This window comes from Manis javanica, chromosome 14 (assembly GCF_040802235.1).
Source record: "Manis javanica isolate MJ-LG chromosome 14, MJ_LKY, whole genome shotgun sequence".
NCBI lineage: Eukaryota > Metazoa > Chordata > Mammalia > Pholidota > Manidae > Manis > Manis javanica.
In genome coordinates this window covers 56481159-56506846 of record NC_133169.1, presented here as the reverse complement: position 1 = coordinate 56506846, position 25688 = coordinate 56481159, and the positions used below count along the sequence as shown (strand labels likewise).

The window sequence follows — 25688 nt, the reverse complement described above, 5'->3', positions numbered from 1 at the left end:
CTAAAGAGTTCAAAATAGTAGATACCTCTGGGAGAAAAGAAATTTGGAGATGGGCACTGGGGATTGAAACAAAGTGGATTTCAAATTTATTAGTAATACATATAAATGATACCACCATCAAGATGGTAATTCATATAGTCTCTGAATCAAATCACCAAAAACCAAATCTATTTATATCCTCTTCCTATCGGGCTAAAAATCAAACCAAACCAGACTACCTCAGAACCAGTGCATCCTTGAATTATCTTGGACAGCACATGTGTCCCCTTAAATGAGCCAGCAGGTCCTGGCCAAGCCCCAAGCTACCATGGGCCCTCTTTGAGCCTGAACCTCTTGATTTTGGAAACGGTGGCCAAATAGCTCTAGCCTATTTAATCAGTTATGATCAACTTAGCCAGTGAAAGGGGTCATTCCGGAAGCTAATAGAATTCGAAGGAAAAATTTAGTTATGGCCATATTAAAAAGGCTTTAGCCCTCCTTTTGAGAGAAAATTTTATTTGGTTTCCCTCTGTGTAGTTCTTACTAAGAAAATACACTAGAGCAGAAGTGAAGAGTTGTTCTCATTGGTCCCTGTTTCTTCCTCATTTCACAATCCTACTTTGTTCTCTTTCACTGATGGGTTGAGAGCAGATAATCAGCTAATTAATTCTCCCACAGCACGTAATTTATTACTTTTTTCTAGTAGTTTATTATTTGAATTATTTTACTAAAATTGTATATCATTAGAATTATCTTAAGTACAAATCACTTTGAAAATTTTTTAAGCTTCTACTTCACTGGTATCCAGTGTTGTCACAATAAGTGCTCAACAAATATACAATGATCTAAATGTATTGGATTTATTTCTCCTGATCTCTGGTTACACAATATTATAAATACAAAATTGTAATCTTCGTGAAGGCAGAGAGATAATCTGTGTACTCTGCTTACCCATTTTACTACTACTTATTTACATGTAGCAATTGCTTCATATTGTTTGAATGATTGTTTAGATAGAAGAACATTGTATTTTCCTTACCAAAGCAAAGGTTTATATCTTTTGCGAGTTCTAGTGCTTGAAACCAATACATTTTTGCAGGTGACCTGTTGTTTGTGCTCCTAGAATTAATAATCTTACTAATAAAAAAGCTATTTTCTAGCTATGTGAGATCAAACAGTGCAGTTAGCCAGAATAGTGTGAGAATAAATGTAGAAAAACAACTACATTGAATTCTTTGTCTCGGAAAACTTCTTTATTTCCAACAAGACAGAGACTTGAAAATTTCTCTTCCATTATACACCACAGAACTTACACATTTTTACTAGGCATCCAAAATGAACAGAGAATTGATTAGAGATCAATTCAAGAAAATGGGAATCAATAATAAAAAGTGAAACCTCAGGCTCAATTAGTATAGTGCTTTAACAAACTTTTCAAATTATACAAACTTGTTTTATACCATAACATGTTGTAAGCATAGCATCTTTGCGGGCAAGGATTTCAAATAGAAAACAATCCAAAATCATCACCAGGAGAATTTTTTAAAGGGAGCAACTGTTTTGTGCAAACAAGACTAATTCTCCTGGGTAGAGTCAAACAATGCCATCCCTGAGGGTCAGCTGCTAATTGCTTATGTCTCCAGTGAAGGTGAAGCAGTTGTGAGTGTCTTGAACCTGTAAAAACATTACCTATGAGTGAAGAAAATATGATTGCACAATATTAAAACAGAGGTAAATGTATTGTTCGGTGCCACAATATTAAAATGGAGGTAAACATATTGTTTGGTGCTCCAGTAGCCTAATGGGGCCAATGTGTATTTTCCTTTCACAGAGAAAAGCAGATTTTAAATGATTGGTAAGCTTGATGTAAAAGATTTGAAAACACATAGTTTCAAAAAATTTTCTTCATCTTCAGTCAAAGTCTACCAACTATCTTGAAAGTATTTGCAACTTGAGAGAAGAGATTTTAAAAAAAAAGATCATGCTTTTAAATCCTCTTTAAGCTAACAAGCCTGATATTTTTTTAAAAATGTTTAGTTTAAGTCTTTTTCTATTTGGTCCTATGGCATGTACTAGGAATGTATACACACCATGTCATTCCACAAGTAATTCTAGGTATTTTCAAAAGGTAGTACTTTTACTGAAATGAAAATAGTAAAAGGCAAAATTGGTCTTGCTTATACATCAGGCGATATTCCATATGGTTCAGCAGTCAACCCAGAATCTGCAGCTTCCCACGTTCACTCAGATAATTTTGGAGTTTTTTCTTATCATGTTTCTCTGGCCCAATTTCTAGGGCTGAATTCCTCCTAATCAATACTCTCAGGGAAGCCCCCACTCAGCCCTTCCTGGAACAGGTGTTCTTCTGAAGCTGGGAGCCTCTTATGGCCCTCCTCAGTTGATGCCTTGGGGTCTGGTGATTCTGGAGAATTCTCTCTCCCCTTATTAGAATGTGAATGCTTTGTGCACAGAGATTATGCTGTAGCTACACATAAAAGCTAATCCCCCAAATGGCGCCCACTGGTCACAGATTGAATAGTCATTATTTGATACTGAATGATAAGAATTCGGCCAGAATTCACACTGAAGTTTCTGAAATGTGAACTGTAGAAAGCATTAGTTACACAAATCCATGTTGCCTGTCTGACTCTCCCCCCACCCAGGTAAGCACCCCATTCATTCTGCTGTTTGATCTCTCTGATACCTCTCAAACTTTGCCTTAGTTGACAGCCTCTGAGGGAGTAATATTTGCACCTGGTAGTCCTGAGAGTATCCAGCATCGCATCACACATATACTGGATATGTAACAAGTACTGTTGGGGACAGAACTGTTTGAGATAATGGGATGCTTTAGTTTCCTTTAGAGAAAGTTATGGTTACTTAGGGAGTTCCAGAATGTTCCTTTGAAAATTAAAGGAGGTTACTGAAGACTTTCAACTGGGGATCCTGAAAAACTGTTCCTTTGTCTTCAAGAGACATTAATTTTCAAGACAAATTTTAATCACAATAATAAGTATGAATGTACCCAGGAAATAAAGCTACAATTGACACTGGTTATTTTCTGAAGGTGGGACTATGCACAAAATGTTTTCCTGGGGATTGACTGATGGGCTGTCATTTATAGCATTGGTAAGATATCAGTGATGTGGTTTGTGAGGATTGAATATAACAACTTACATCAAGTTCTTACAGAAGTCTACGCCACTTAATAAATGCCTCGCAGATGTGAACCATGATGGCAGACTCACAGACTATGGCTGAGACAAACGCTGAGTGAGGGTGAAGGCGGAGATCTCAGTTTGAAAGGTCTGAGGGTGGCACGTCGACCGACGTGGAGAAAGGGTGAAGGTGGCTGAGCACTGGGGAAGAGGGGCTCTCGCCATGAGGACCTGAAGCCAGCGTGCCCTCCCCCTGCTTAACTAGCTGTGAGAGCCACACATAGAATATAAAGCCATTGATCACTGATGACCTAGGGTCCGCAAATTTGGAATTCTCAAAAAACTGCATAAGAAGTTCAATGTTGAGGATTGTAGAGAGAAAAAGAGGAAGAGGAAGAAAGTTTGAGGTCTTGTGGCTTAAATATTGTCACCATCTAATTATCTCATTCATCCCTAATATCTACTGAGAAACCCCAGGATACAGAGAGCCCTGCAGCTGCGCGGGCATAGTGTGGAGGCAGTGAGGAAAAAGTACATTCACAGTCGCTTTTCTTAAAGGGCTTTCTGAGTAAGTAAAATAAAATATACATGTAGGAATACATACAAAATAAAACATACATGTAGGAATAATGGGAACTTAGATGCCTATAAAAGCATGCATAAATTGCCGTAGATGAATAAAGATAAATGCCAAAATGGAGACATGCTAAAAATACTTTTTTGTTAAATTATTTCACATTTCCTGAGCTGCAACAAGGCTTTAGGAAATTAATGCTTTTCTTCAAGCACTTTTATAAAAAGACCTATTGTGTCTGAACAGAAAGTATTCATAATTATCTCGGCTTAAGAGCAACCATAATGAGAGAGAAAGAGTTACAAAAAGCAGTAAAAGACAATATGCTTCAATATGTTAGACACTTCAAAGATAAATCTATTTGTTTTCTTTTGTGAAAGTATAAAGTACTTACCAAATATTTACCATGTGGCTGCTTAAGGTAGATGAGTGCAAAAGTGCTGGTAAAAAGCACAGCTGGGAAATGAGGTAAAGAATGTTGACTGAGTGGGAGAAATCTGGCAGAACCCTGACCATTGAACCTTTTCAGGTTTTGTATAGAAACAAGACTTGCCCTGGAAATGGTCCAGAAAAATGAATATTCTCTGGTGCCAGGAATCGCACTGAGGTCAAACAAAGGGAAAAAGGAACTGTTGACAGAAAGCTATTCTGCCAGTTTTTATGCGCCCTTTGCAGGCAAATCAGCTTTAGACTGCAGACCAGGGGCCACAGTGAGGCTTATAATAAACGTCAAGATTGTGGTGAATTCTGAGGCCCAGCAGAACAAAGCTCATCATTTTGGAATATACTACCATCCAGAAAGAGCCAAGCCCTCCGATTTATCCTCCTAGTTTGCAAAGAGCATGATTTCTTCATTTCAGGATAAAGATTCTGAAGTACATCAGATTGTGTCAGAGGGAATGACTGATATTTAAGGCTTTACATACATGTTGATTTCTAAAATGCTGATTTTTTTTTAAACTAGCATTTGTGCTTGCTGATTTTTTTCTGTTTTTTGTTTTGTTTTCTGTTTCCATTTTTAGAACAAAACCTAACCTTTCCAGTTTTCATAAAATGATAGGCTTTTTCAAATCCAAGAGTGAAAGGGGCTTCATCCATCGTCTAGTCTTGTATTATTCCATGCTATCCCCCCGAAGGAGGACAGGCATGTTGAGGTCATGGAGGAGGGAGGTCTCTGTGGATCGCGCTGAGCGACTTCTTAACATAGACTCACCCGCCTCCCTTGATTGCACTTTCTTAGAACAAAAAGAATTGTGCAACCCCTGTGTGGGTGACTCCTGCTTTGAATTAACCACAAAAGCCATGTAGTGGGTCACTGCCCCCAGGAGGTGATCAGTGAGCATGTCTTTGTATGGGCAGTTTTAACCTTTGGGCCAGAGGGCACAAACTCATATTTCTACCGGGGCCAAGCAGGATGTATGAGCTCAGTGAAGTCAGGGTGGAAAAAAATAAACTGAACAAGCGTACTGAGGAATGCTGACTAACACTTGGTCTCAGCAGAGGAGATAAAGGGAGTGAAGGAGGCCCTGGTGTCTGTAAGAAGGCAGGCTCCATTTTAAAGGGACAGCCACCATTTGGCTCCACTAACTGCTGTCTGAGGGATGTGCGCCCAGGGGCCAGCTCCTCTCAATTTTCAATGGGTGCTGGCTTCGTGGGCATGCAGCCCAGGCCGCCACACCAGGCCTCACCACGCTTACTTTTAGTGCTCTGCTGTCACTATTATGAAATTCTTAATCATTTTTGAGCAAGAGGGCCTGCATTTTCATTTTGCACAGGACTTCCAAAATGATGCAGCCAGTCCCGTTTTCAAGAGAAGCTGTGCATCCAGAGTTTTCAGTAATATATTCCAAATTGTAAAATACTGGCAGTTAATTCAAATTTTAACACATAGTGAATACTACATGTTTGCAAGCCTAACTACTCTAGGAGGAGGCAAGAGATTTTAGTTAACTCTACAGATCGACTCAGTGATTATTCCAGAATCTTAGAACTTGCAGCTAATGAGATCTTCAGTGCAACCTGGCGAATCCCCTTATCCTCCAGATGAGGGAACAGCCACAGGGAATGAAAATAGAAATATGGGCTGTCATATATAACACCTGCTTATCCTGGGCCTGGTGGGAATAGCTTTTCCCAGACACACTTCCTGTACCCAAGGAATGTGAGCTTTACAGTGACAGTGTGCACCTTCTGCTTCATCACTAAAATTTCTTCCAGGGTGGGTCTGCCGAGAATGTTTCTTTCATCTTTTGGTGACTTATACTTTGTCCCAGTCATTGGGAGCCATGTTAATTTTATTACAATCTACACAGTAAGTATCCAAGTACTATCTCCAACCTATCTGCACATTTTGAGGGCCTGGTCTGCTGCAAGAAGGATGCTGTCAGATCGTACCCAAGGGCTGCAGGTCATGGTCATGTGCAAAATGAAAATGCAGACACCCTTGTTCAAAAATGATTAAGAATTTCATGACAGCTACAGCAGACAATTTATGTGGTTCCTTGTTGCTTCTCTCTTGTCTTCATGTCGTCAGCTTTGACAACTATCTATGTAATGTAAGGGGGAAAAAAGAGTGTGCATACATTTATAATCATATTCTAGCATGATTGTTTTAATCTCCTTTATCATTAGTACATTAGAAAAGCATGCCTGCCTGGGCTACCAGACATTATATGGGCTGGCTATTCTTATCAACTTTAATTTTGTGTTGGACCCAGCCCTGTTTTTTAAGATTATGAAATGAACAACATAATCTCTTTTTGAGAGCTCTCCAGTTTTTATGTCTTTACCTTTATGCCCCCATTTCTGTATCTTCCTCTCTCCTCTGTTCTATGGCATTCTGTTGCCTAAGAGAACTCTGGTGGGCTATTAGTAATTGAATATGTGCTTTGACAGATGTTAGAGTAGAAAATTATTATATTTCTAATAGTGAAATTTTATACCTGAAGCCACTAGTATAATCATTTCATCCCTGTGTGCTTCCAAGTCTTGTTTTCAAAGTAGATTAAATTTTAAATGGAGTGATAAGATTTAGAGACATATTAGTTGAAAAATATTATGATGGATAAGACAGGTGTTTTGAGGAACGGATTTGCCAGACCACAAAGTAAAATGTCAAAAACAAACAACCTGTTCCTTGACTCTAATGGAGCCCTAGCCCCAGCCAGAGGAAGGGTTTGTCCTAACCTGAGCAGTTTTTCTTTGGAAAGCTCACCCTCCCAGGGCTCCTCCCCAGGTCACTCAGCGATCCAGGGGGTCTTTCATGCCCAGCGCTAGGCTGGATTTCCCTGTCACAGAGACAGCGGTTGGGGAGTGAAGGCTGGGTGGCAGGCAAGTGAGATGTTTTGGGGACGCAGCAGGATGTGGGGGCCGTGGTTGTTCTTTGTGCATTTATGGTGGCAGCCAACTGGGCCAGCAGAGCCCTGTGCTTGCTCCTCTGTTGTTTCTTCATACCATGTGGTGCCAGCAATGCTCTGCCAGCTGATACGGTCAGCAGGTGCCCCCAAAATACCAAGTAGCCCTAGGAAGACAGGAGGAAATAATGTTTGTGGTCACACAGGGCCCTGTGCCACCATTTCACAGGGCACTGGCTTTTGTTATTTGTTTATTATTTTTAAACCAAAGAGTGCCACCCTTCTCTTTGTGGTTCTTTGAAGACAGCAAGATTCCACTGCTTTTCTCTGTTCTTAAGAAGGGTCATGTGTGAAAGATAAATAGCCACAGGCTAATGAGAGGGATCTGGACTGACTTGAAAAGGCTGCAGTGTTTTTGGTAATAAAACAAGTGAATACCATCCTCCAGGCAAAGCAGGAAAAATTAAGTTTTCATTTTAAGAAATAGCTGTTACCATCCAAAGAAACTATAACACATGTAGGAATTCTTGGCGTAGCTAGCACGTTATCCCTCAAGGATGCATGACGTTCACATGCAGACCCTTAGGACAAACTGCCTTCAGGGTGTGGCCACGATAAGCAGAGCCAAGTCATTGTGTGCAAGACTTAACTCCATTTACTTCAAATAATTGGGTCCTATGAAACGGAGTCATTTTTCAGTCAAAACCTGGTCTAGTAAAGCACAATATTTCTTTTTTCTTCTCTATCAAAGGACAGTATTTCTTTTTCTAGATTTCATTAAATGATCAGTTCTGAGAGAAGAAATGCTTTAGATCAAAGGATTATAATAGAGTATTTAGGATGATTTACCCAGTGTAAATTGTCCTCAAGGAAGGATGATGTTCTATTTACTTCATATGGAAAAACCTTATCAATTACACAAATTACTTAAAATCAAAAGCGACCTGGGGTATTCAATTTCATTCAATCAGTCAAACATATTTTCATCTACTCAGCACCTTCGATCAGTCATGGAGACTGGAGCCATTGTGGAGAGGGTTAAGGAATGAGGAGGAGATGACGAATGGAAATGGTGGACAACTCTTTCAGGAAGTTTTCTTGTGAAAGAAAATACAGGGTGATAGCTGGAGGGAGATGAGGGATCAGAAAGGCGGTTCATTTGTTCACTTGTTTTTAAGAAAGGAAAACATATGCGTATTTATAGCTGCTAAGAACCATCCTAGAGAAGGACTGTTTGAAGACAGGGCAGAAGGGATAAGCAGAAGGGAAGAGTCCCTGTGAAGGTAGGAGGAGAGGGACCCAGAGCGTAGACGGCAGCGGGGAGGGAGGAGCCGCCTGCGGATAGAGGCACGCCCGGTACTGTGGCTGAGTGGTGAGGAGGAGAGGACGGGCCCCAAAGCGGGGAGAGCCATGGGCAACAGGAGCTCCGAAGAACTGCTGGGCCATTTGAGAACTCAGCTGAGATTAGAAACTAAGACTATACAGTGTCACTAAAATGCAAGACGGTGAGATTTTTCTCCTGCAGAACTCAGCCGCACCAATGTTGGTGCCTGAGGGACAAAGCATAAGGGAAGCGTGGCAGGGGGTGGGGCGCGGGCAGAAGGCAGATGCAGGAAAAGACTACGGATGATATTGAGAAGAGAGTTGAAGTGACAGGAAGAGGAAGCCACCCTGGATACACCTGATAGATAGGAAGCAGGCATTTGAGACCATCTGTGCAAACCCCTTAGTTAATAAACCAGGAAACTGAGGCTTAGGGAAGTTATATATAACCACTGATTTTTCTGCAGGCTCTGACATCACACAAATCATTATAATGTAGTTCCCGATTTCCTATATGAACTGTGTAATACATTAGGCTTTCATTGCTGAGCAATCCTTGGCTTCAAGTGGATAAACAGAAATCACAGCTAATATTAAAAAATAAAACTGTAAATCTTCATAATATTTTAATATTTAATATGACTAACTATGCTAAGTCAAGGGGGACATATATATATATATAAACTGTGCAAAAGTTACAGTACCCCGATGTACCTAGAGAGTAAAATACTCTTCTTATGCATCTGAAATTAATATTCTAGCTACTTTCACTAGGACAGAACCTCTGTGAAGGCTAAGACTTTGTCTTTCCTACAACAGTATTCCCTTCACCTACAACAGGAGCTGGATGAGTAGGCATTCAATAATACTGGTTGAATCAATGAATACATTAAACAAGGCTGACTGTTTCTCTTGACTTCCTACAGGTACCTTAAAGTCAAAATCGATTTTCTTTTTTGCACCTGTTCTCACCCATGTACTCACAACCCTCACAAAAAAACCTGATCTTTCTTTATGTTACCTATTCCAGTTCAAGGTATTTCCATCCATCTAGTCCACAAGGATCTTTGCACCACCTGGCCCCTTCCCCACAAAAGTGAAAATATCGGTGATTCCTCCCTCATCCCCATTTTTAAGGCTAATTTGTTCCCATATCCTATCAGTTCAATCTTGGAAAAAGTTTGATCCATCCCTTCCCCTGTCTGCAGGAAGGCTCTGCGCCGGCCTTCACCATTTCTCAAGTTGATTATTGCATTGGTTCTATATTTAGGCTCCCTGACCCAAATTTTTCCACCATCGGTTTACTGTTATTTCCAAAGGCTCATCTACTGGCTAAAAATATGACCCATTATTTTCTACGGAATAAATTTCCAGAGCGTGGCCTTTAAGAGTTTGCAAAATCTAATCCCTTGCTCTGCTCGGGGTTTTGTTTCTTTCCACTTTGCACTTTTGCCATTCAGGATTGACCCATATTTTCATAATGCTTTGCCTTTTCTCATGCTGCTTCCTCTGCCCATCTGATAAAATGAGAGTTATCCTCCCCATTTGCTTCATTATTAACTCATCTCTTAATGAGCTTCTGCCCTTGAAATTCATATGGTGACTACTCACATTTTCGCTCTTGATGGTATTTCTCAAAAAAACCCTATTTTTGAGAGATCTGGAACACTAGTGCTACAATATTAAGGAAAAAATGGCAAATACAAATTAAACTCAAAATAATAAGGGACATAAAATATAAGCAGGTATTTGACTTTCCTCAAAATTAAATGAAGTCAGAATAACTGTAAATAACTGTAAGATATCATTTTGCACCTTTCTGGTTGGCAAACTGTAACAATTTGATTTAAAAAACAGGATAGGCTAGAAGATAGGCACCCTCAAATATCCTGTGAAAAATAGAAGGTGGTATATCGTCTGTGAGAGGAAAGTGAAAAATCCCTCAAATTTTTAAATGCAGGCACCAATTAATGTTTATAAGATGGTTTCTTTTGTGGGGCCCATTCTAACACCTCAGTGGCCCCCATTTTTTTTTCATCAGAAACAGATTCAGACAGCAGTGGGATCCTAATGGGACTGGGTAGACTCGTCAGTAAATCAATCTTGTTCTCTTTGGTGGGGTGCCATGAATTTGCTTCTTCTGAACAATGTGATTTGCGTTTCTGAACAAAATGGCAAAAGGCCCATTCAGGGTTCAAGTGAATAAGTTATCAGCCAGAGGATGTGGAATGGCTGGTCAGGAAATGGGAAGCGGGATCTGTCTCTTCAGGCAGCGTGCATTAACGTGTGTGCGGACCATAGCTGAGAATACTTGGAGGAAGTGGTTGGGCGACTACACAAGTTCCTTCTGCAGTATGCTTATCACTGGTAGCAGTAAAAGGTAGCCTGGAGAGTAAATTCCCTCATCCCCGATGTCACCCACGATAAAAACATAAACCAACTTAAAACACTGAGCTTTCTATGCAGACAGAGACTGAGGCCAGTGCCTTGGCTGCACCGTTCCATCCGGGCTACTGGTCCGGGAGCATCTTCTCTAGAAATTCTGGAGCCACTACGGAGGCTCCTTAGGACCTGAGGTTGACATCTCTGACAACATCACTTGAAGAGCAAATCATAGGAGGTAACGAGAAGTGACTGAAAGAGGCCTGACCTTTATGGCTGTGTTTTATTTTTAACCTGACTTGAACAGAATACAAGGATTTTTGCTTAGGAGAATGTGCATCTGCTATAACCGTTCTTCCCTTAATAACTCCATGTTAAAGAACAAATTTCTCTCACTTTTTTCCATTTTAAGTTGATTTTATGTTTCTATATATTTGATGGCCCAATTGTGGAGGGACTGCTGTTTTCTTGTCTTTGCTGCTTCCAAACATACCTGTTTCTTTTTTGTGGTTACAATCTAGGAAGCATTTCTGGGTCCCCCATAGAACTGTCCTGTAGTAAATCCTCAATGTGGTCGCACACTCTCCGTCCTTCTATTATTCTAAGGACCAAAAAATGTCACCACGGACTACAGAGCCACCTGCAGTCAGCCATCAGCCATCCATGAGCCATGAACCAACTTGAGAGTGAATTCCGAATTCTCTAGATCCCTGAACTGGTTTCTACTTCTATAATGTCCTTTTCTCAGCCCACACTGACCTAAAATCCTCTGACTATCCAATACCTCACCTTACTTCTGCTAGCCTTCATCCTTTCTTCCTGGAAAGCCTGAGTTGCTTTCCTTCCTGAAGCCAGCCTTTTGGGGTTCAAAACCCGTCTATGTCACTTAGTAGGTGTGACCTTTTACCTAAACTCTGTCACTCACCTTGGCCAATCTTCTGTGCCTCAGTTTCCTCAACTGTAAAATAACGGTGCTAAGAGTCTCTGCTATGTAGAATTCTTACGAGTTTCCTGGGGTTAATATACATGAAGTGCTTAGAACACTACCTAACATAGAGAAAACATGGAATAAGTGTCAATTCTCATTATTATGTAGAGACACTGAGTTCATTCTGAGAAGAAAGGCTGTATCCATTGTCTAAACTGGAATAACTCTAGGGATGTAACTTTCACAGGGAAGACAGAATATACAATAGGAGCAATGCACCACCTACCCTGAGGTAAATGCTTCTATGTAAACATTAGAAATACTTACCTGCCTCTTATGCTGAACTTAGTTGACATTACTAAGTATTGATTGCCTTACTGTGCCCTAGTACTAATGTCAGAATTTCCACCTACAGTCCCACCTCCATGGCACTTTGAGCCAGCCACAGCCTGTGCCCCATAGGGGCTGTATGCTGACCTCATGTAGCCATAGCTAGGTGCCCATTCTGATCTAGGGCGGACATAAGAGGGCCAGACAGCTCTGGCTCACCTCTGTTCTAGAGGATTTGGGGGAAGATAGCCTCAGGAATCCCAGCATGTATAAAGAGCTGGCTTTCCCTGGGATGTAGTGGTGATTTCACTGGCCCTGGGAGGGCCTTTCTCTACTGCCTACTAACATCTAAATCCCATCATGAGAGACTCATCCTCTCAGTTTTAGGCTTCTACAGCTTATAAAAATCAAAGGGTCACCAAATGATTAATTTATACCTGACTCGGGTTAGAGACACATAAAACACATGAGAGATGGGAAGAAATACAAGGTGGAGCGAGAAGAAATAAATCTTCAACTTCTCAGTAATACATTTTCCTAAAGGCAGTCCTGCTTCCTAGATTGAATCAAGACTGATAGCTCAGGATTTTCTAGGCTAAGAAAAATTCCTTGTGAAAGAGACGCTCTCAAGACAGGACTCAGAAAACCCAAACAAGACTCTTCAAATCCTGAGTCAAAATAAGATCACTTGAGTGTATCATACTTGGCCAGACTTCTATACTTCCTCAGAACAGAACTTGAAAAATAGCAACAAAAGAAAAAAAGGGGAGTTTATCTGCCTTTTCTGATAACATCTCACAACTGACTATGAAGCAATAGTTTATGACTTTAATGCTGTCTGTAAAATAAAGGCCTTATCAGTTATAAAGTCTAGGATCAGTGGTGCCGCCTAAATCTGCCACTTCTGTACATGTGATTTTGTGATTACATATAATCCCCTCACCTTTGGCAGAGCCAGTAGGAGCATTGCATATTGGGTGGTTTATGCTGTGAACAAGGATGCTGGCTTGAGGGGCATGTGGGGACAAATATACGGCTGTGTTCTGCTTGCATAGCTGAGCACCTTGACTCAGGAAAACATCCCCCTAGCGGAAACGGTAGTTATAAAAAGTTCTCTCAAAGGTAATCCAATGGCTAATGAACAAAGATGTGTCTACCTCCATGGGGCATCTTTTGCTATACGACAAAGGTATCCATGGACTGCAGCAGCAATCTTGGTGGGGACATTTCGAACTGTGCAGAATTCTGATCCCCTCACCTATGACGGGGGAATTCTCCCTTACGTAGTGTCTTCAAGAGAAGCAGAGCCCACCAGGCAAAGCATGCCAAATAACTTTTCAGCCTGCCTTGCAGCCAGGGTATAGGAATATGACGAATCAGAGGCACATTCTCTGGACTGTGAAGTGGGAGGTGGAGATGCACAGGAAAGGTCAGGGACAGCAGCAAATTCCAGTTTCCCAAGCACCAGAGGCAAGGGCGGCAGGAGCTGTAGGAAGCATCCAGGCTGCTGCAAAGTCTCCCTTGTGTCCAGCTTGTTGCCCAGTCTGATTCTGCAAATTTCTCAGCAGTAAATTCTTCTTGTATTTAAAATGGTCCAGTGGTTTGCAAATAAGAAGGGATTCATAGAGGGAATGCTTTGATGCTGGTTCCTCTATCAGTTAAAGCTAAATATTATCTTGGAAATGTTAACAAGACTTTTCCCCTCCCACCACCACACACACAGGTGTACCTACTTCTGGGTCAAAAATCACTTGGTTTCGGATCCAATCCTCTCCCACCATCTCAGGAATCTTAGAATATCAACTACTCATTTCTTTCTTATATATTTAAACTCTTCCTCTCAACTAGATCCATCCTGTCAACCTCTGAATGTGACCACATAGCTCCCAGTTAAGTAAATGGTTCGGCTGGAACCCACATGCCCTATCTCACCATTCACCAGCGTGGTGCCAGAGTCCTGTGTGTCCCAAGGATGTGTTCTAGGAGTGCCATAAGCTATTGAATGTTGTAAATATTTACAGTGATAAATATTTCATAAATTAGAATTCCTAGGAATAGGACCCAGAATGCCCACCTGTAAACCTATCCTGTGGGAACTCTATGTCATGTTTAAGTCTGAGGAATTACGGTCTTCCTTCATTTCTGGAAAATCTCTACCAATTTTATCTCAAGTATTGCCTCCCCCTCATTCTCAGTTCTTTCTTCCTGAAAAACATGTTAGGCTTACACTGGAGATTCCCTTCTATGTTCCTTAAATGATCATAGTTTTTATGTTCATATTCTTACTTGGCTTTTTTCTCATACTTGCTTTTTTTTCCCATGATGCCTTATTGTTAACATGCAATTTTCAAAGTGATTCTTGAGCATCTAAAAATGCTTTCAGATTCCTCCTTTATTAATAATCTGAGTTCTTCTATTTGCTGTGAATGCTGACATCATCTCTCCATTGCAGTGAGTTCATTTTTTATGCTTTGCAATTTTAGTCTGTGAGCTTATCTTCAGTGGGAAATTGTTTCCATGGGAGCTCCTAATACTCAATTCCGAGCTTGCCTCTGCCAGAACCCTTCATGTTTCATTATTTCTATACCACTTTTTATGGGTTTTTTTGGCTCATGTTTTTGTATTGCACAATAAATGTGAATCAGAACCACATACCACACATGACATGGATTCTGATTTCTCCAGGATGTCTTCTTTGCCAACCATTTCCTGCATTCTTGTGATATCACTAAGTTGGTGAGTGATGTGTTTTTAGCATTTTTCCAAAATGGAAAGCCATTTCCTAGCTCAAGTTTACACGCAAGGAAAGGACAGTCGCATCTTAGCCCTTACTTTCCACAAGGCCTGTAAAGTTTGACTCCCATTGCTAACTGACCATTACAACCCCCACCCCTAAGGTTACATCTGTGCACAATACCCCTGCAGGCTGCTCTATTTCCATTCCTGTGCAAGATCACTTGCTTTGTGTTCCCACTGCATTTTTAAAACCCAGATATTTCACTTTCCTGCTTTGGAGCTTTTTGTGTGTATTTTTAGATCTGTAATGTATTTTTTCTGCATCACCATATATCTTGCATGGAAAGAATATCTCCCAAAATCAATCCAATCTGTCTGGGCTAACGTTTTGAACACATTCACTAGGTAATTCTTATAGACACAAAAGATGATAAATCATACATGAAGTCTAAAAATCATTGCATTATGGAATTTAATACTTTCTTTTTTACCAGTCCCCCACCCACACCACTCCACAAACACATAGCAATCACTCAAATTCAACTGGACTTCCTAAGTTCCCACCACTGCCCAGCTCACTTGGACCATGACATGCTGTCATAACTGAAATCCTGCATGTGGACTTTCTCCCTTAAAATTCTGCCTACCACATACTATTAGGGTGATCCATCTATAGCATGCATTTGTCCAAGCCTAAAGTTCTTCCATTCCCTACAAGATAAAGTCCAAACTTCCTAGAATTCTAGAAAAGATCACATCTGACCCAGCCTTCATCCCTCCTGCTTTTTATCTTGATGTCTTGAACTTGCCCTTATGAGTCTTCCTATACAGAAAACACTTACGAACCTCAGTTTGGGCATATGCTGGAATGAAGTTGGCCCTGCTCCCCTTTCTTTCTAACCCATCCTATTTAGGTTTCAAGATTCAGATTCATTCATCTTTCCTCTCGGAAACCTTCTTTAACCCTCCAGGCAGAACCAAGGGCTCCTCTTCTGCATACCCAGAAGACCCTATTCATACTCTGCTATAAAACATTATATTGAAAATTATTATATATATATATATATCTTACAAGACAAGAGATTCCAAAGAGAAGCTATTGTATTCTATCTTTGTATTCCCAGAATCTGGCCCAGAGGTTGCCCTTGTATATCACAGTTTGTTGAACTGAATTAAATTATTGAGAATCTCAGAAAACCAGTTCTTTCTAATGAGATGGATTTTTTTCTTAAAATTATATGTGCTTTGGAAAGTTTAACCTGGTCAGAAAAACATGTCCTCAAAAGTCTTAGAATAAAAAATTTCTCAGTAGATTATGTGTTTGGAAAATTGGGACCAGTCCAGGAGAAATGTTCAGCCTTTGCTGATACGTTCACTTGGCTCAGCCAGGTTAATAGAAATACCACTTCTAGTATAATTCCTTATCTAATTTTACAGACTTTTCCCATTTACTCTGTCATAGAAAATAGTAATAACAGCCCCACTGAAAAATAAAGAGATTGAGAAAAGTACTAGAGAAGTAATTAGGCTAGCCAGCAAAGATCTTTGGCATAGTTTATGCTATAAAAATGATGTTTCTTTTTCTTTTCTGCTGTGTGTGTGTGTGTGTGTGTGTGTGTGTGTGTGTGTGTGTGTGTGTGTTAAGTGCACGGAGGGAGTAAGGGGATTTAAAGCATTTAAGAAACATGGGCTACTTTTTAAAAAAACATCTTGAGGTATTTTTTAACAAGAAAAAGGAAATCATTTTAAATGTCAAAGATTTTCTTGAGGTATCCTTTTGATTGTCTCCATTTCCCACCTCACTTTGAACATTAGGCTCAAAGCATTTAATTAATCAGAATGAGTTCATTTAGCTACATGTAAATCCTGAGGTGGTTTAAAAAATTCCATTTGTCGTTAGACTGAACATTAAGGCACTTGCTTCAGATTATTGTGTGGTTGACAGAGTTGGGGACAGGACTTTGAATTTTTCTTTCTGGATTTATTTGAAGCTTATGAAAGTGGTTGAGATCATTTTAAACAATGCAATTAGTGTGTAAGCAGGTATGGGGATTTTCCTTAGCTATTGCGACCTGCAAAACTTCCAAGGGACTTGTGGGCGGAAAATAAAAATCAGAAGGAACTAGGTGTTTTTCTCCGAGTGAGAGAGGGAGGCAGTGCTGAGCGTGGGATGGCGTGGTGCCCTTCAGTGCTGATTCCTCTCTTCATGTTGACCCTGAGAAAAGGGAGCTGGTTTACTCCACAGATTCCTTAACTACACTGCCATGCCATAGCAGGATTTACAAACCCTGAGATTCCTTGGCTCCAATGAATTCCTTCCTTTCTACAGCTGAAATTGGCCATCTATGGGAAAACAGAAGACAAGTTACATGGACCAAGCCCCCAAAGAAACCTCCCCTATCCACAACTGTGGCTGCTGCCCCCATGTCCCCAGCTTACACTCATGCCTGACCAAGGCCCTCATTTATTCAAGTGCACACAGGACACTCATACTCCTTTGGGTCCAGCACCCGGTTCCTGTCTGTAGACATGTCTCCAGCTGATCTTCACAGACATGCACATCAGAACCAACCAGAAAGCTCAACAAGGTTCAGTCTCACACCCAAACTCTCAAATTCTAATTGAATGGGACTGGAGAGAAGCTTGAACTGCTGTACTTTCTGAAAGCTCCTCGGATGCATCTGATGTGAAGATGTCGAACTACTGAACAGGAGGGAAAGCTTTAATAGCCCCCTCTGAAAGGGCAGATGAAAGAGAGGATCACCTCTGAATTAACTTGTCTGATAATAATCTTCTCCTAAGTGTTTCTTTTGTAACAACCACTAGATATCTATCAAAATTTACTATTTCTTAGGCTATTGCCTTCTTGAATTATGTCTACCTGATGAGCCCAGGCCTGTTAGTCTGCCAGTAGGGTTTTGCATTTCTTAATAAGAGATTTGTAAGTCGTATTGACAGTAGTATAGACCTCCCCTTTATAAACAAGGAGAAAGGCCCTATGTCAGACATAAAAGGAATGCCCAAATTTAGAAATCTGTGATGGACATTGTCTTGCCAAAATCGCTTAATAAGGTCTGAGATGGCTTCTAAATGTCGTCCCACTTTGCAACCAATGTGCTTAGTTGACAACAAAAAGTAAACATTTTTAGGAAATAAAAATGTAACTTGAAATTAAAAGATGAAAAGTTTCAGTTCATCTAGAAAAGGAAAGTATTGTAGTTATTATACTACCATGATCACTACTTTAAGATTTCTTCCGCACCAGAGCCGAGAGGTGGAAGCAACCCATGTGTTCAGTGGGCGCGTTAACAAACGAAGTCTGATACATATGTACGGTGGAGTATTATTCAGCCTTACAGAGGAAGGAAATTCTAACACATGCCACAATGTAGATGAAACTAGAGGACATTAGGCTAAGTGAAATAAGCCAATCAAAAAAGAAAATACTATATGACTCCACTTACATGAGGTTCATGAGTAGGCAAATTCATAGAAACAAAAAGTAGAATCGTAGTTTTCAGGGGATGACATGGAGAGTTGTTATTTAATGGGTATAGAGTCTCAGTTTTGAGAGATGAAGTTCTGGAGATTGGCTGTACAACAATATGTGTTTGTATAACATTATTGAAATGCACACTTAGAAATGTTTATGATGGTAATTTTATGCCATGCATTTTTACCACAATTAGAAAGAAAAAATGTAAATAAAAGAAATGCTATTAGTTAAAAAACCAATGCATTTTTGACTCAATAACTGATATTGCCAGTTTAGATAAGGCGCTATAGAACTGAAATCAGAGCAAGTATGTTTCATGATATCTGAGTAAAATGAGGGAACATATATTTACCTATGCATTCTTTTAGACTGTGAAAAATATTTATTTGTAGTGCATCTCCTGAGCCTTAGTTTCATGGAAGGTTGACCTGTCTTCATCAGCCTCATTCCTATCTTTGGGGGGGTCAGATTCAGTCCAGGGCATTCCAAGTATGTCTATCTGGGGACCTGACATTTCCAGGTCTGGGTGGCCTTCTAGTAGGCCAGCGTGGTTCCCACTATTACTAACAATTATGTGGAAGTTCAGGTCTACAACAGAATTAATCAAATATAGCCTTGAGGGTTTTCTGGGTCAGGACCAGTAAAGGCAACTCACCATTTGTCCAATTTGTCCAACTTGGAACATCTTTGATCTGTTCCTGATGAACAACTCATCTGATTATCCCTGAAGCTTACAACCTCAGACCCTGGGAGTTGTGACACCCCAAGTTACCAGCAAGCAATGAGGCAAGTGGATTTAAATCCAGTGTACATGTTCCCCTCCCTCCCCATTATCCTTGCATATCTGAGAGACGAGGGTGTGTTGATGGGAACAGGCTTAGAGGTCCACCAAATGGGGCCTTGAGATCCAATGAAAGATTCCTGTTTGGGAGTTCAGATTCAGGTGCTATCTTTTCACTGCTCAGATTTCTAGATGGAATTAGAAAAACCACCTTGCTAGAGAGTGAAAAAAAAAGAGACTTTGAATTCCACAAAACTAAGAAACAATCTATATTTGATGACTTGCTGTATAGCAAGGATCTGTGTCTAGACTTGTTAAAATAAGCAATCTGAAACTTGCTAATATCTACATAGCAAAAGTTCACATCATCACCACACCTTTCTCTCTTTCTGCAACTCTTTGCATGCTATGCACAAATGTCAGATGTTTCTTTTCTTGGGTTATGCCTCTGCAACCCCATCTCACATGCATATATTTAACCCAATTTACATATAACATCAGATACTGAAATTAAACTTTTCTTGTAAGGATGACTGAATATAATTATATACAAATCCAAATATTCTTGTTACTCCACCTATGAAATGTGGCTTCATGGCATGAAGAAGACTACTTCTCTAAATAGTGGAGAAGGACAAGACATAAAAAATTTTAACCAAAGTCACAGCTGGAACAAAGAGTATGGAGTACGAGGAATGGACTGAATTTACATTGTAAGTACTCCTTAATGTGCACACAATTTCCCCAAGGGTTAAGCTGTCTCCGTGAGCTGGACTGATACCATTTAGTAAGGAAGTTTTCAGGTGTGGCAAACCACTGCTCTTCCTTGCATCATTTTTAAAGGTTTATAGCATAAGTTGCCCCAGTGGTAAGAACAGGAAATGCAGGAAAGTCCTGAGGGAGAGACTAAGCTAAGTATTGTCAGACTGGAAGATATCAGCTAAGAAAATCAAAGAGTGATTTTGCTGCAGTATTGGAAACCCGGTTTCTGTGTCATCAAATGCAGACAGACCAATGTCACCAATACTAGATCAAATGTCATCTATCACATATGCATCATCAGTGCACATTCATTAGATAGCATGACTGCCAACAGAACTGGGGAGGGGATTACAAAATATGTTTGCAGTGAGACCCCTAGAGTGACCTTGCCTTGTAGTAACTGGGCAAATGAACTTTAAGTTAGTTTAGTTTTGATCCTTAGATTATAACTATAGCTGTCAAGCCTGTATGCTTGTAATTTATCTGAATATCAGCTGTTCTGTTTTGTACCTATAGCATCTCGAGCAACTAGGTTTTACGAACTAAAGGTCAAGACATGGTTTCAGGGGCACTTGCTGTCCCCTTTGAGTCTTTTTTTACAATGCAACTTCCTCTTTACTATAGTGGATAGCTTAGAAGGAACTAAGAAGAAGAAAATCAAGAAAAGAGAATTTTTAGGGTAGCAATAATAGCTGAACCATTAAACACCATCTGAGGTTCTAGATAAAAGTAGTTGGTCTCAGCATGTGCAGACTATGTATCATTGGTTCTGTGGCTTAGTGGTACTAGATTGTTGTGACTTCCCACCACCTGCTTCATCAACTTATTTTACCCATTTGAATTTATCTTGACTTATTATTCAAGTGAATTCCACCTTTCAAGTGAAAGAGTCAAAAAGGCCAATCATATCTTGAGCTAAGAGCCAAGTCCAATGTTTTAATTTCTGGTGACCTCTCCATATGCATTTAAATATCCTTAGTCAAATGAACTGTCAAACACTGCTTGCAATGAATCAGATTGCAAACTTTTAATTTTATTGGGGGGAAACCTAACTTGAGATTCTTGCCCCTTAGGAAACTACTTTTGTTTCCAGACATATGCCAATTCAAAACAATTGAAAAATTAAAGAATTCATATGTGACTTATTTAATTGCAGCTATATAATATTTCAACTAACAGATATTACTGTAAAATCCTGTGCTTTACAGTATTCATTGCCAAGAACCAGTTTCAGTATTTCTACTTATAAAGAAGATCCCCAAATAATAATAGCAGTAGAAATATTAACTAATATCATGCCACTCAGCAATTTACAAAACACTCATACACTCACTCCGTTACTTTTAACACTGAAAACACTTTTTCATATGAGATCAGATTCATTTGACTTTAAATTTGGACATTTCTGCTGTAAAATTGTTCCAACTCTGCATTAAGAAAGCAGTTTTTTTTAAACATTGTATTTCATGGGAGAATAATCCATATCACAGAAAGCTTCCCGTTTTGCTCTTCTCTCAAATTTCTTCTCTCTAATTTCTCTTATACACTGTACGAAGTTATTTCACGTACTTAAGTTGGTTTTAAGGCCAGCTCTTGTATTCACTGAGGCCATATCCCCCTTAAGTTCACCACTTGCAGGGCAGAGGAGGGTTTTGGAAGGAGAGGGGTATTTATTGGAAAGGGCAACTTAATTAAGTTCTCTTTACCCCACCTGAAAACCCTTTAAGGTGATTTAAGCATTTAAGCACCTTGGTGCTCAGGATCTCAATTTTCCAATCTGCAAACACACGCCTTTGCTTAATGAGTCAGGATAAGTCACAGAAGGCCAGTAGCTGCTGATTTCTTCTCAAAAGGCAACCTTGGTCAAATTCGAAAGAGGCATGGGGCACAGAAAAAAAAAAAGAGAGAGAGAGAGAAAAGCCGAGTGTCTGCTCAGCTGTAGAGTCATTGCCGAGAAAAAGTTTTTCATTATTTTTATCATCACGTTAGAGGAGCTTAGCAGCACTTTCACAAGGCAGATATGGGAATTCCTTTTCACCACCTGTATATTCCATCCCCTCTGGTTTCTGTTCTCTTCCACCCACATCACCTTTTACGGCTGTTTGCCAATCATACCAACGCTGCCGAGGTGGGGCTGAGAAACTAAAATTGCTTCATATTCAGCTTTGGCCCCGTGGGCTCTCTCTGTCCCCTGGGGGGGTTGGACTGGAAAACAGCTTCCTAGCAGGCTCTGTTAGGTGTGATAAAGACACCTCTCTCTCTTCTCAGGGTGTGATTTGAGTGTAAGACCAAAGAGCAGATGTGGTTTCCGCAGGCACTGGCTACATTTTCCTGCCACGAGACATACTGCGCACTCAGGTTTGCTCTGTGCCGTGCTCAGCCAGTGATATGAAAACTTAGTTATGGCCCTGTGGGTTCTTTCTTTCTGAAAAATGTTGGTTGTCAGCATGATTAATGTTTATGGGGAAAGCATAATGAGGCAGGCTTTTACTTACACAGAAAAGAGCATGTCAGGAGCCCCTCTCACTCTACAAAATGAGTTTGTTAGGCTAAGCACATATATTGAAATGCTGTATGAAGGTAAGCTGACTAGTAGACATTGGTTCAGCTGCTTTCTTTGAAGTTAGCAGGATCTCAGTTACCTAAAGACTCTCCTTTCTGTCAGAGGTAACCCCAATATGCACTATATATAGAATAACCAGCCTCCAGTCCTTCTTGGCTCTCTGTGTAATAACTGCAGCTTTTGACATGGGGACCTTAGACCTCAGGGATCTTAGTTACGGCTCCAGGCCCCAATTATATGCCCATTCCATTGCCCTGCAGCTCTTATGGCCAAGAAGCAAGATGACATAGTGGAAAGAAATCACTGAGATGGGGAGTCAGAAAACCTGACTCTGAGTCCTGCCCCTTGTAGTTTATTAACTGTGATTTTGGGCAAGTTATGCCTTTTTTTTTTTTTTTTTGCTTCCACTTCTTCATCTCTGAAATGCTAGAGCTGGACCATTTGGTTTCAAAGATCACATCTAACTTTGTTCCATCTAAGATTTGGTGATTCTGATTTCCTAAATTGTACTAAGGAGTCAGCCCATGGCTCAAAATTTCATGACCAGAAGTTAGACACTTCTTGCTTTAAGAAATGGATTTATAGAATAGGAAATGTCATCATGTGCCAACTCCACAAAACATGAAACTCTGTGTAAGGACACTGAGGCATGCCTAGCATGGTGATGGAAGGGATGGTCTGGAGCCAGGTCACTCAGATATGAACTGGGCATCCCACTTGACTTTGGAAGGGTTACCTGAAGATCTCTGGGCTTTAGCATAGGCATCCAAAAACAGGATTAGTGATAGCCCTGCTTCCTCGGGTTACAACAAAAATGAAATGAGCTAGGACATGCAAAGTTCTCAGAACACTGCCTGGAATATTAGAGGTGATTAGTAAATAAGCTTCTCTCTGGATCATTCTCAGTAATAGTCTGGATAGTATTGTCTTTTTAGGGCAACAAATTCCAACTTTTGGACACTTCTGTTGGTAGGACATCCTACCTTTACTGAAAGTCATTCTAAATGTAAGGTTATCTCTTTATCTTATACTAATCTTAACTTGTCTTATGTAAACACTTACATTAGCATTTCTGGAAAGTAAGACATTTGCTGGCAAACTCCACCTCTGTCTCCAGTAATTACTTACTGCATAGAGGGAAAGAACTGAGACTCAGCTCCAGCTGTAGGTAAACTCTTCCCTTGTAGTATGTCAAGATGTTTCTCTAATAACTGGGGTTTTGTCTTCTATTTATAAATTTCAAACCCTCTGGGTGTGGGGAACAGAATTTCTATAATCTTCTGTAACATAAAATAACTTGGTATAATGCAAGCTATTCAGATGGGAGGGATACTGCAAAGAACTGAGAAGTGCCAGCCATGATTTCTCAAGTCTGACCCTACTGGCCAGCAAGTTATCAACAGTGGTTATGTGCTCCAGGCTGAGACGAGGCCTAAGGGACTGTGTATGGGCTATCCCCGCATGACCTTATTAAATGAAATAAGACTAAGTTACCTTTTGCATTTGTGATCTTTCATTCTAGGCATTTTGTAAGAAAAGTTTATCTTACCCACTCTTTGTCACTTCAGATGTCACTTAGAATGGTCACAACCACCAAGATCAATTCAACTCTGATGAAAGGCAAGACAGGGCCCAGCACATATAGCCCCTAGCTGCGTTCATCAAATCTTCCCTTTTTTTCCTAGGTTCTCCAGAGGCATCATGACAACCCATGCTATAAAAATGCCTTACCATCACACTTCAAGGTGAGTTTTTTACAACCGAGTCGGCTGTAATGCCTTTCTACTTCTACTCATTAGAGCCTCTCATGTTCTTAAGTGTCAAAGCTTGCCTTTAAGTAACTAAATGAATGGTGCTTTTGATTAGTGAAGATTTATGCGAACATTGAAAGGAAAAATCTGCCTCTGGAATCAGAAGTCAGTTTAGCTATTTACTAATGAAAAACCATGATTACTCAAGTTCTCTGGGGCCTCGGCTCTCTCGCCTACAAAATAAGAGACACTAATGTAGGAAACAGAGTTCCTCAATGAGCAATGGCTACTGAGAGTGTTGGGGGTTAAAGGTTGTGAAGCCAGGTGTGCAAGCCAAGGAGAAAGAATTCTCAAGTCAAAGGCCTACCATGGAGTAGACAGGAACATACATGGCACATATTTGCCAGCCCTGGAGTTTTAAAATATTTACCTGAGGATAGTAGAAATATGGAACAAATTAAGAGATGTGAAATTGATTTTTTAAGCCAAGTTGTATCTAATGTTACTATCACTTTTATTAGTTTCATTATTAAAGATAGACTATTAGAAGAGAAATGAAAGTAGTTTTCCTACACCTTTTGTACATAAAACAAATTCTCTTGTATGTCCTCAGAAGCAAGCATTTTATCAGTGGCTCTCTAGGAACAAAAACTTTGTTATATGTGATAAGTGAATGAAGGTGGGCTGAATGGGGTAGATTTCAAAGTGGGAGAAAGTTATGCTCTGGCAGGCATAAGACAGACATGCCACAGGAAGCAAGAGGTAAGGCCTTAGAACACTCCTTACATGGTTCCACGTTGGCAGCCACTCACTTTGCCTAGGCATAGGGCCACAAGGCTGTTTGCATGTCTGTTTTCTGGACATTAAGTTTTGTCTACCCATACACAATGAGGAGATCAATGCAATTAGGCGAAAAACTTAATTTAGAACAAGCAAAAGGAGAAAGGGGGAAAAAAGAAAAAGTCTTGCTTTCAATGAAATGCAAACTTTATTTTCTGTAAAGTGTGACAAAGACATCTTTAGAAAAGACACCTCAGTGTTTTCAGTGGAGGGTTGAGTGTTTGCCTGATGTGTTGTGAGGAATAATGACAAAACCAGAAAGACATACCTAGTGCCTTACACACATAGTACTGGATACTGTCAAGTATGTGTTATATTATTTAATCAATACCAGCTCTGTGATATGGGATCTAGGGCCTGGAGGTGTCCTGTGTCAATTTTTAATGGCCAGTAATTGACAAAGCCCAGCCTTAGAATCTGAGGTCATGATTCAAAGTGTGTGGAAAAACCAAGAAGTTTTATAATGCTGGCAACTCCATGTCCAAACTCTCCTATGAATAGTTCTCTGATTATTTCTCATTGCCACTGACTTGGTATAATGCAAGCTATTCAGCAATGTGATACAGATAGATATTTCCTTTTCAAAACATTGCACAAATGCATGATTTCCTCCCTCTGTCCACCATGTAGGAGAAGTAGGAAAAGAACAAGGTAATAGGAATTTACCTCCGAGCCATAAAGCCTTCCTACCCTTCCAGTAACCACCAGTGGGAGCTCCTAGTTACTAAGGAG

The 25688-nt window shown here is 40.2% G+C and overlaps 1 protein-coding gene and 1 long non-coding RNA gene across 2 annotated transcripts in view; one reads left to right on the top strand and one right to left on the bottom strand.

Annotated features, from left to right (window-relative positions):
* The window catches only part of LOC140846178 (uncharacterized), a 146760-nt gene extending 142520 nt beyond the window's left edge, over positions 1-4240 (bottom strand). The window contains exon 1 of the long non-coding RNA XR_012125092.1: positions 4106-4240. This is a non-coding gene — a long non-coding RNA (uncharacterized lncRNA). The remainder of the gene's footprint in view (positions 1-4105) is intronic.
* Positions 1-25688, top strand: part of CCDC192 (coiled-coil domain containing 192) — a 184406-nt gene that overhangs the window by 94031 nt on the left and 64687 nt on the right. The window contains exon 5 of the mRNA XM_073221740.1: positions 24051-24110. Within this exon, the coding sequence (XP_073077841.1) occupies positions 24051-24110 (60 nt within the window). The remainder of the gene's footprint in view (positions 1-24050; positions 24111-25688) is intronic.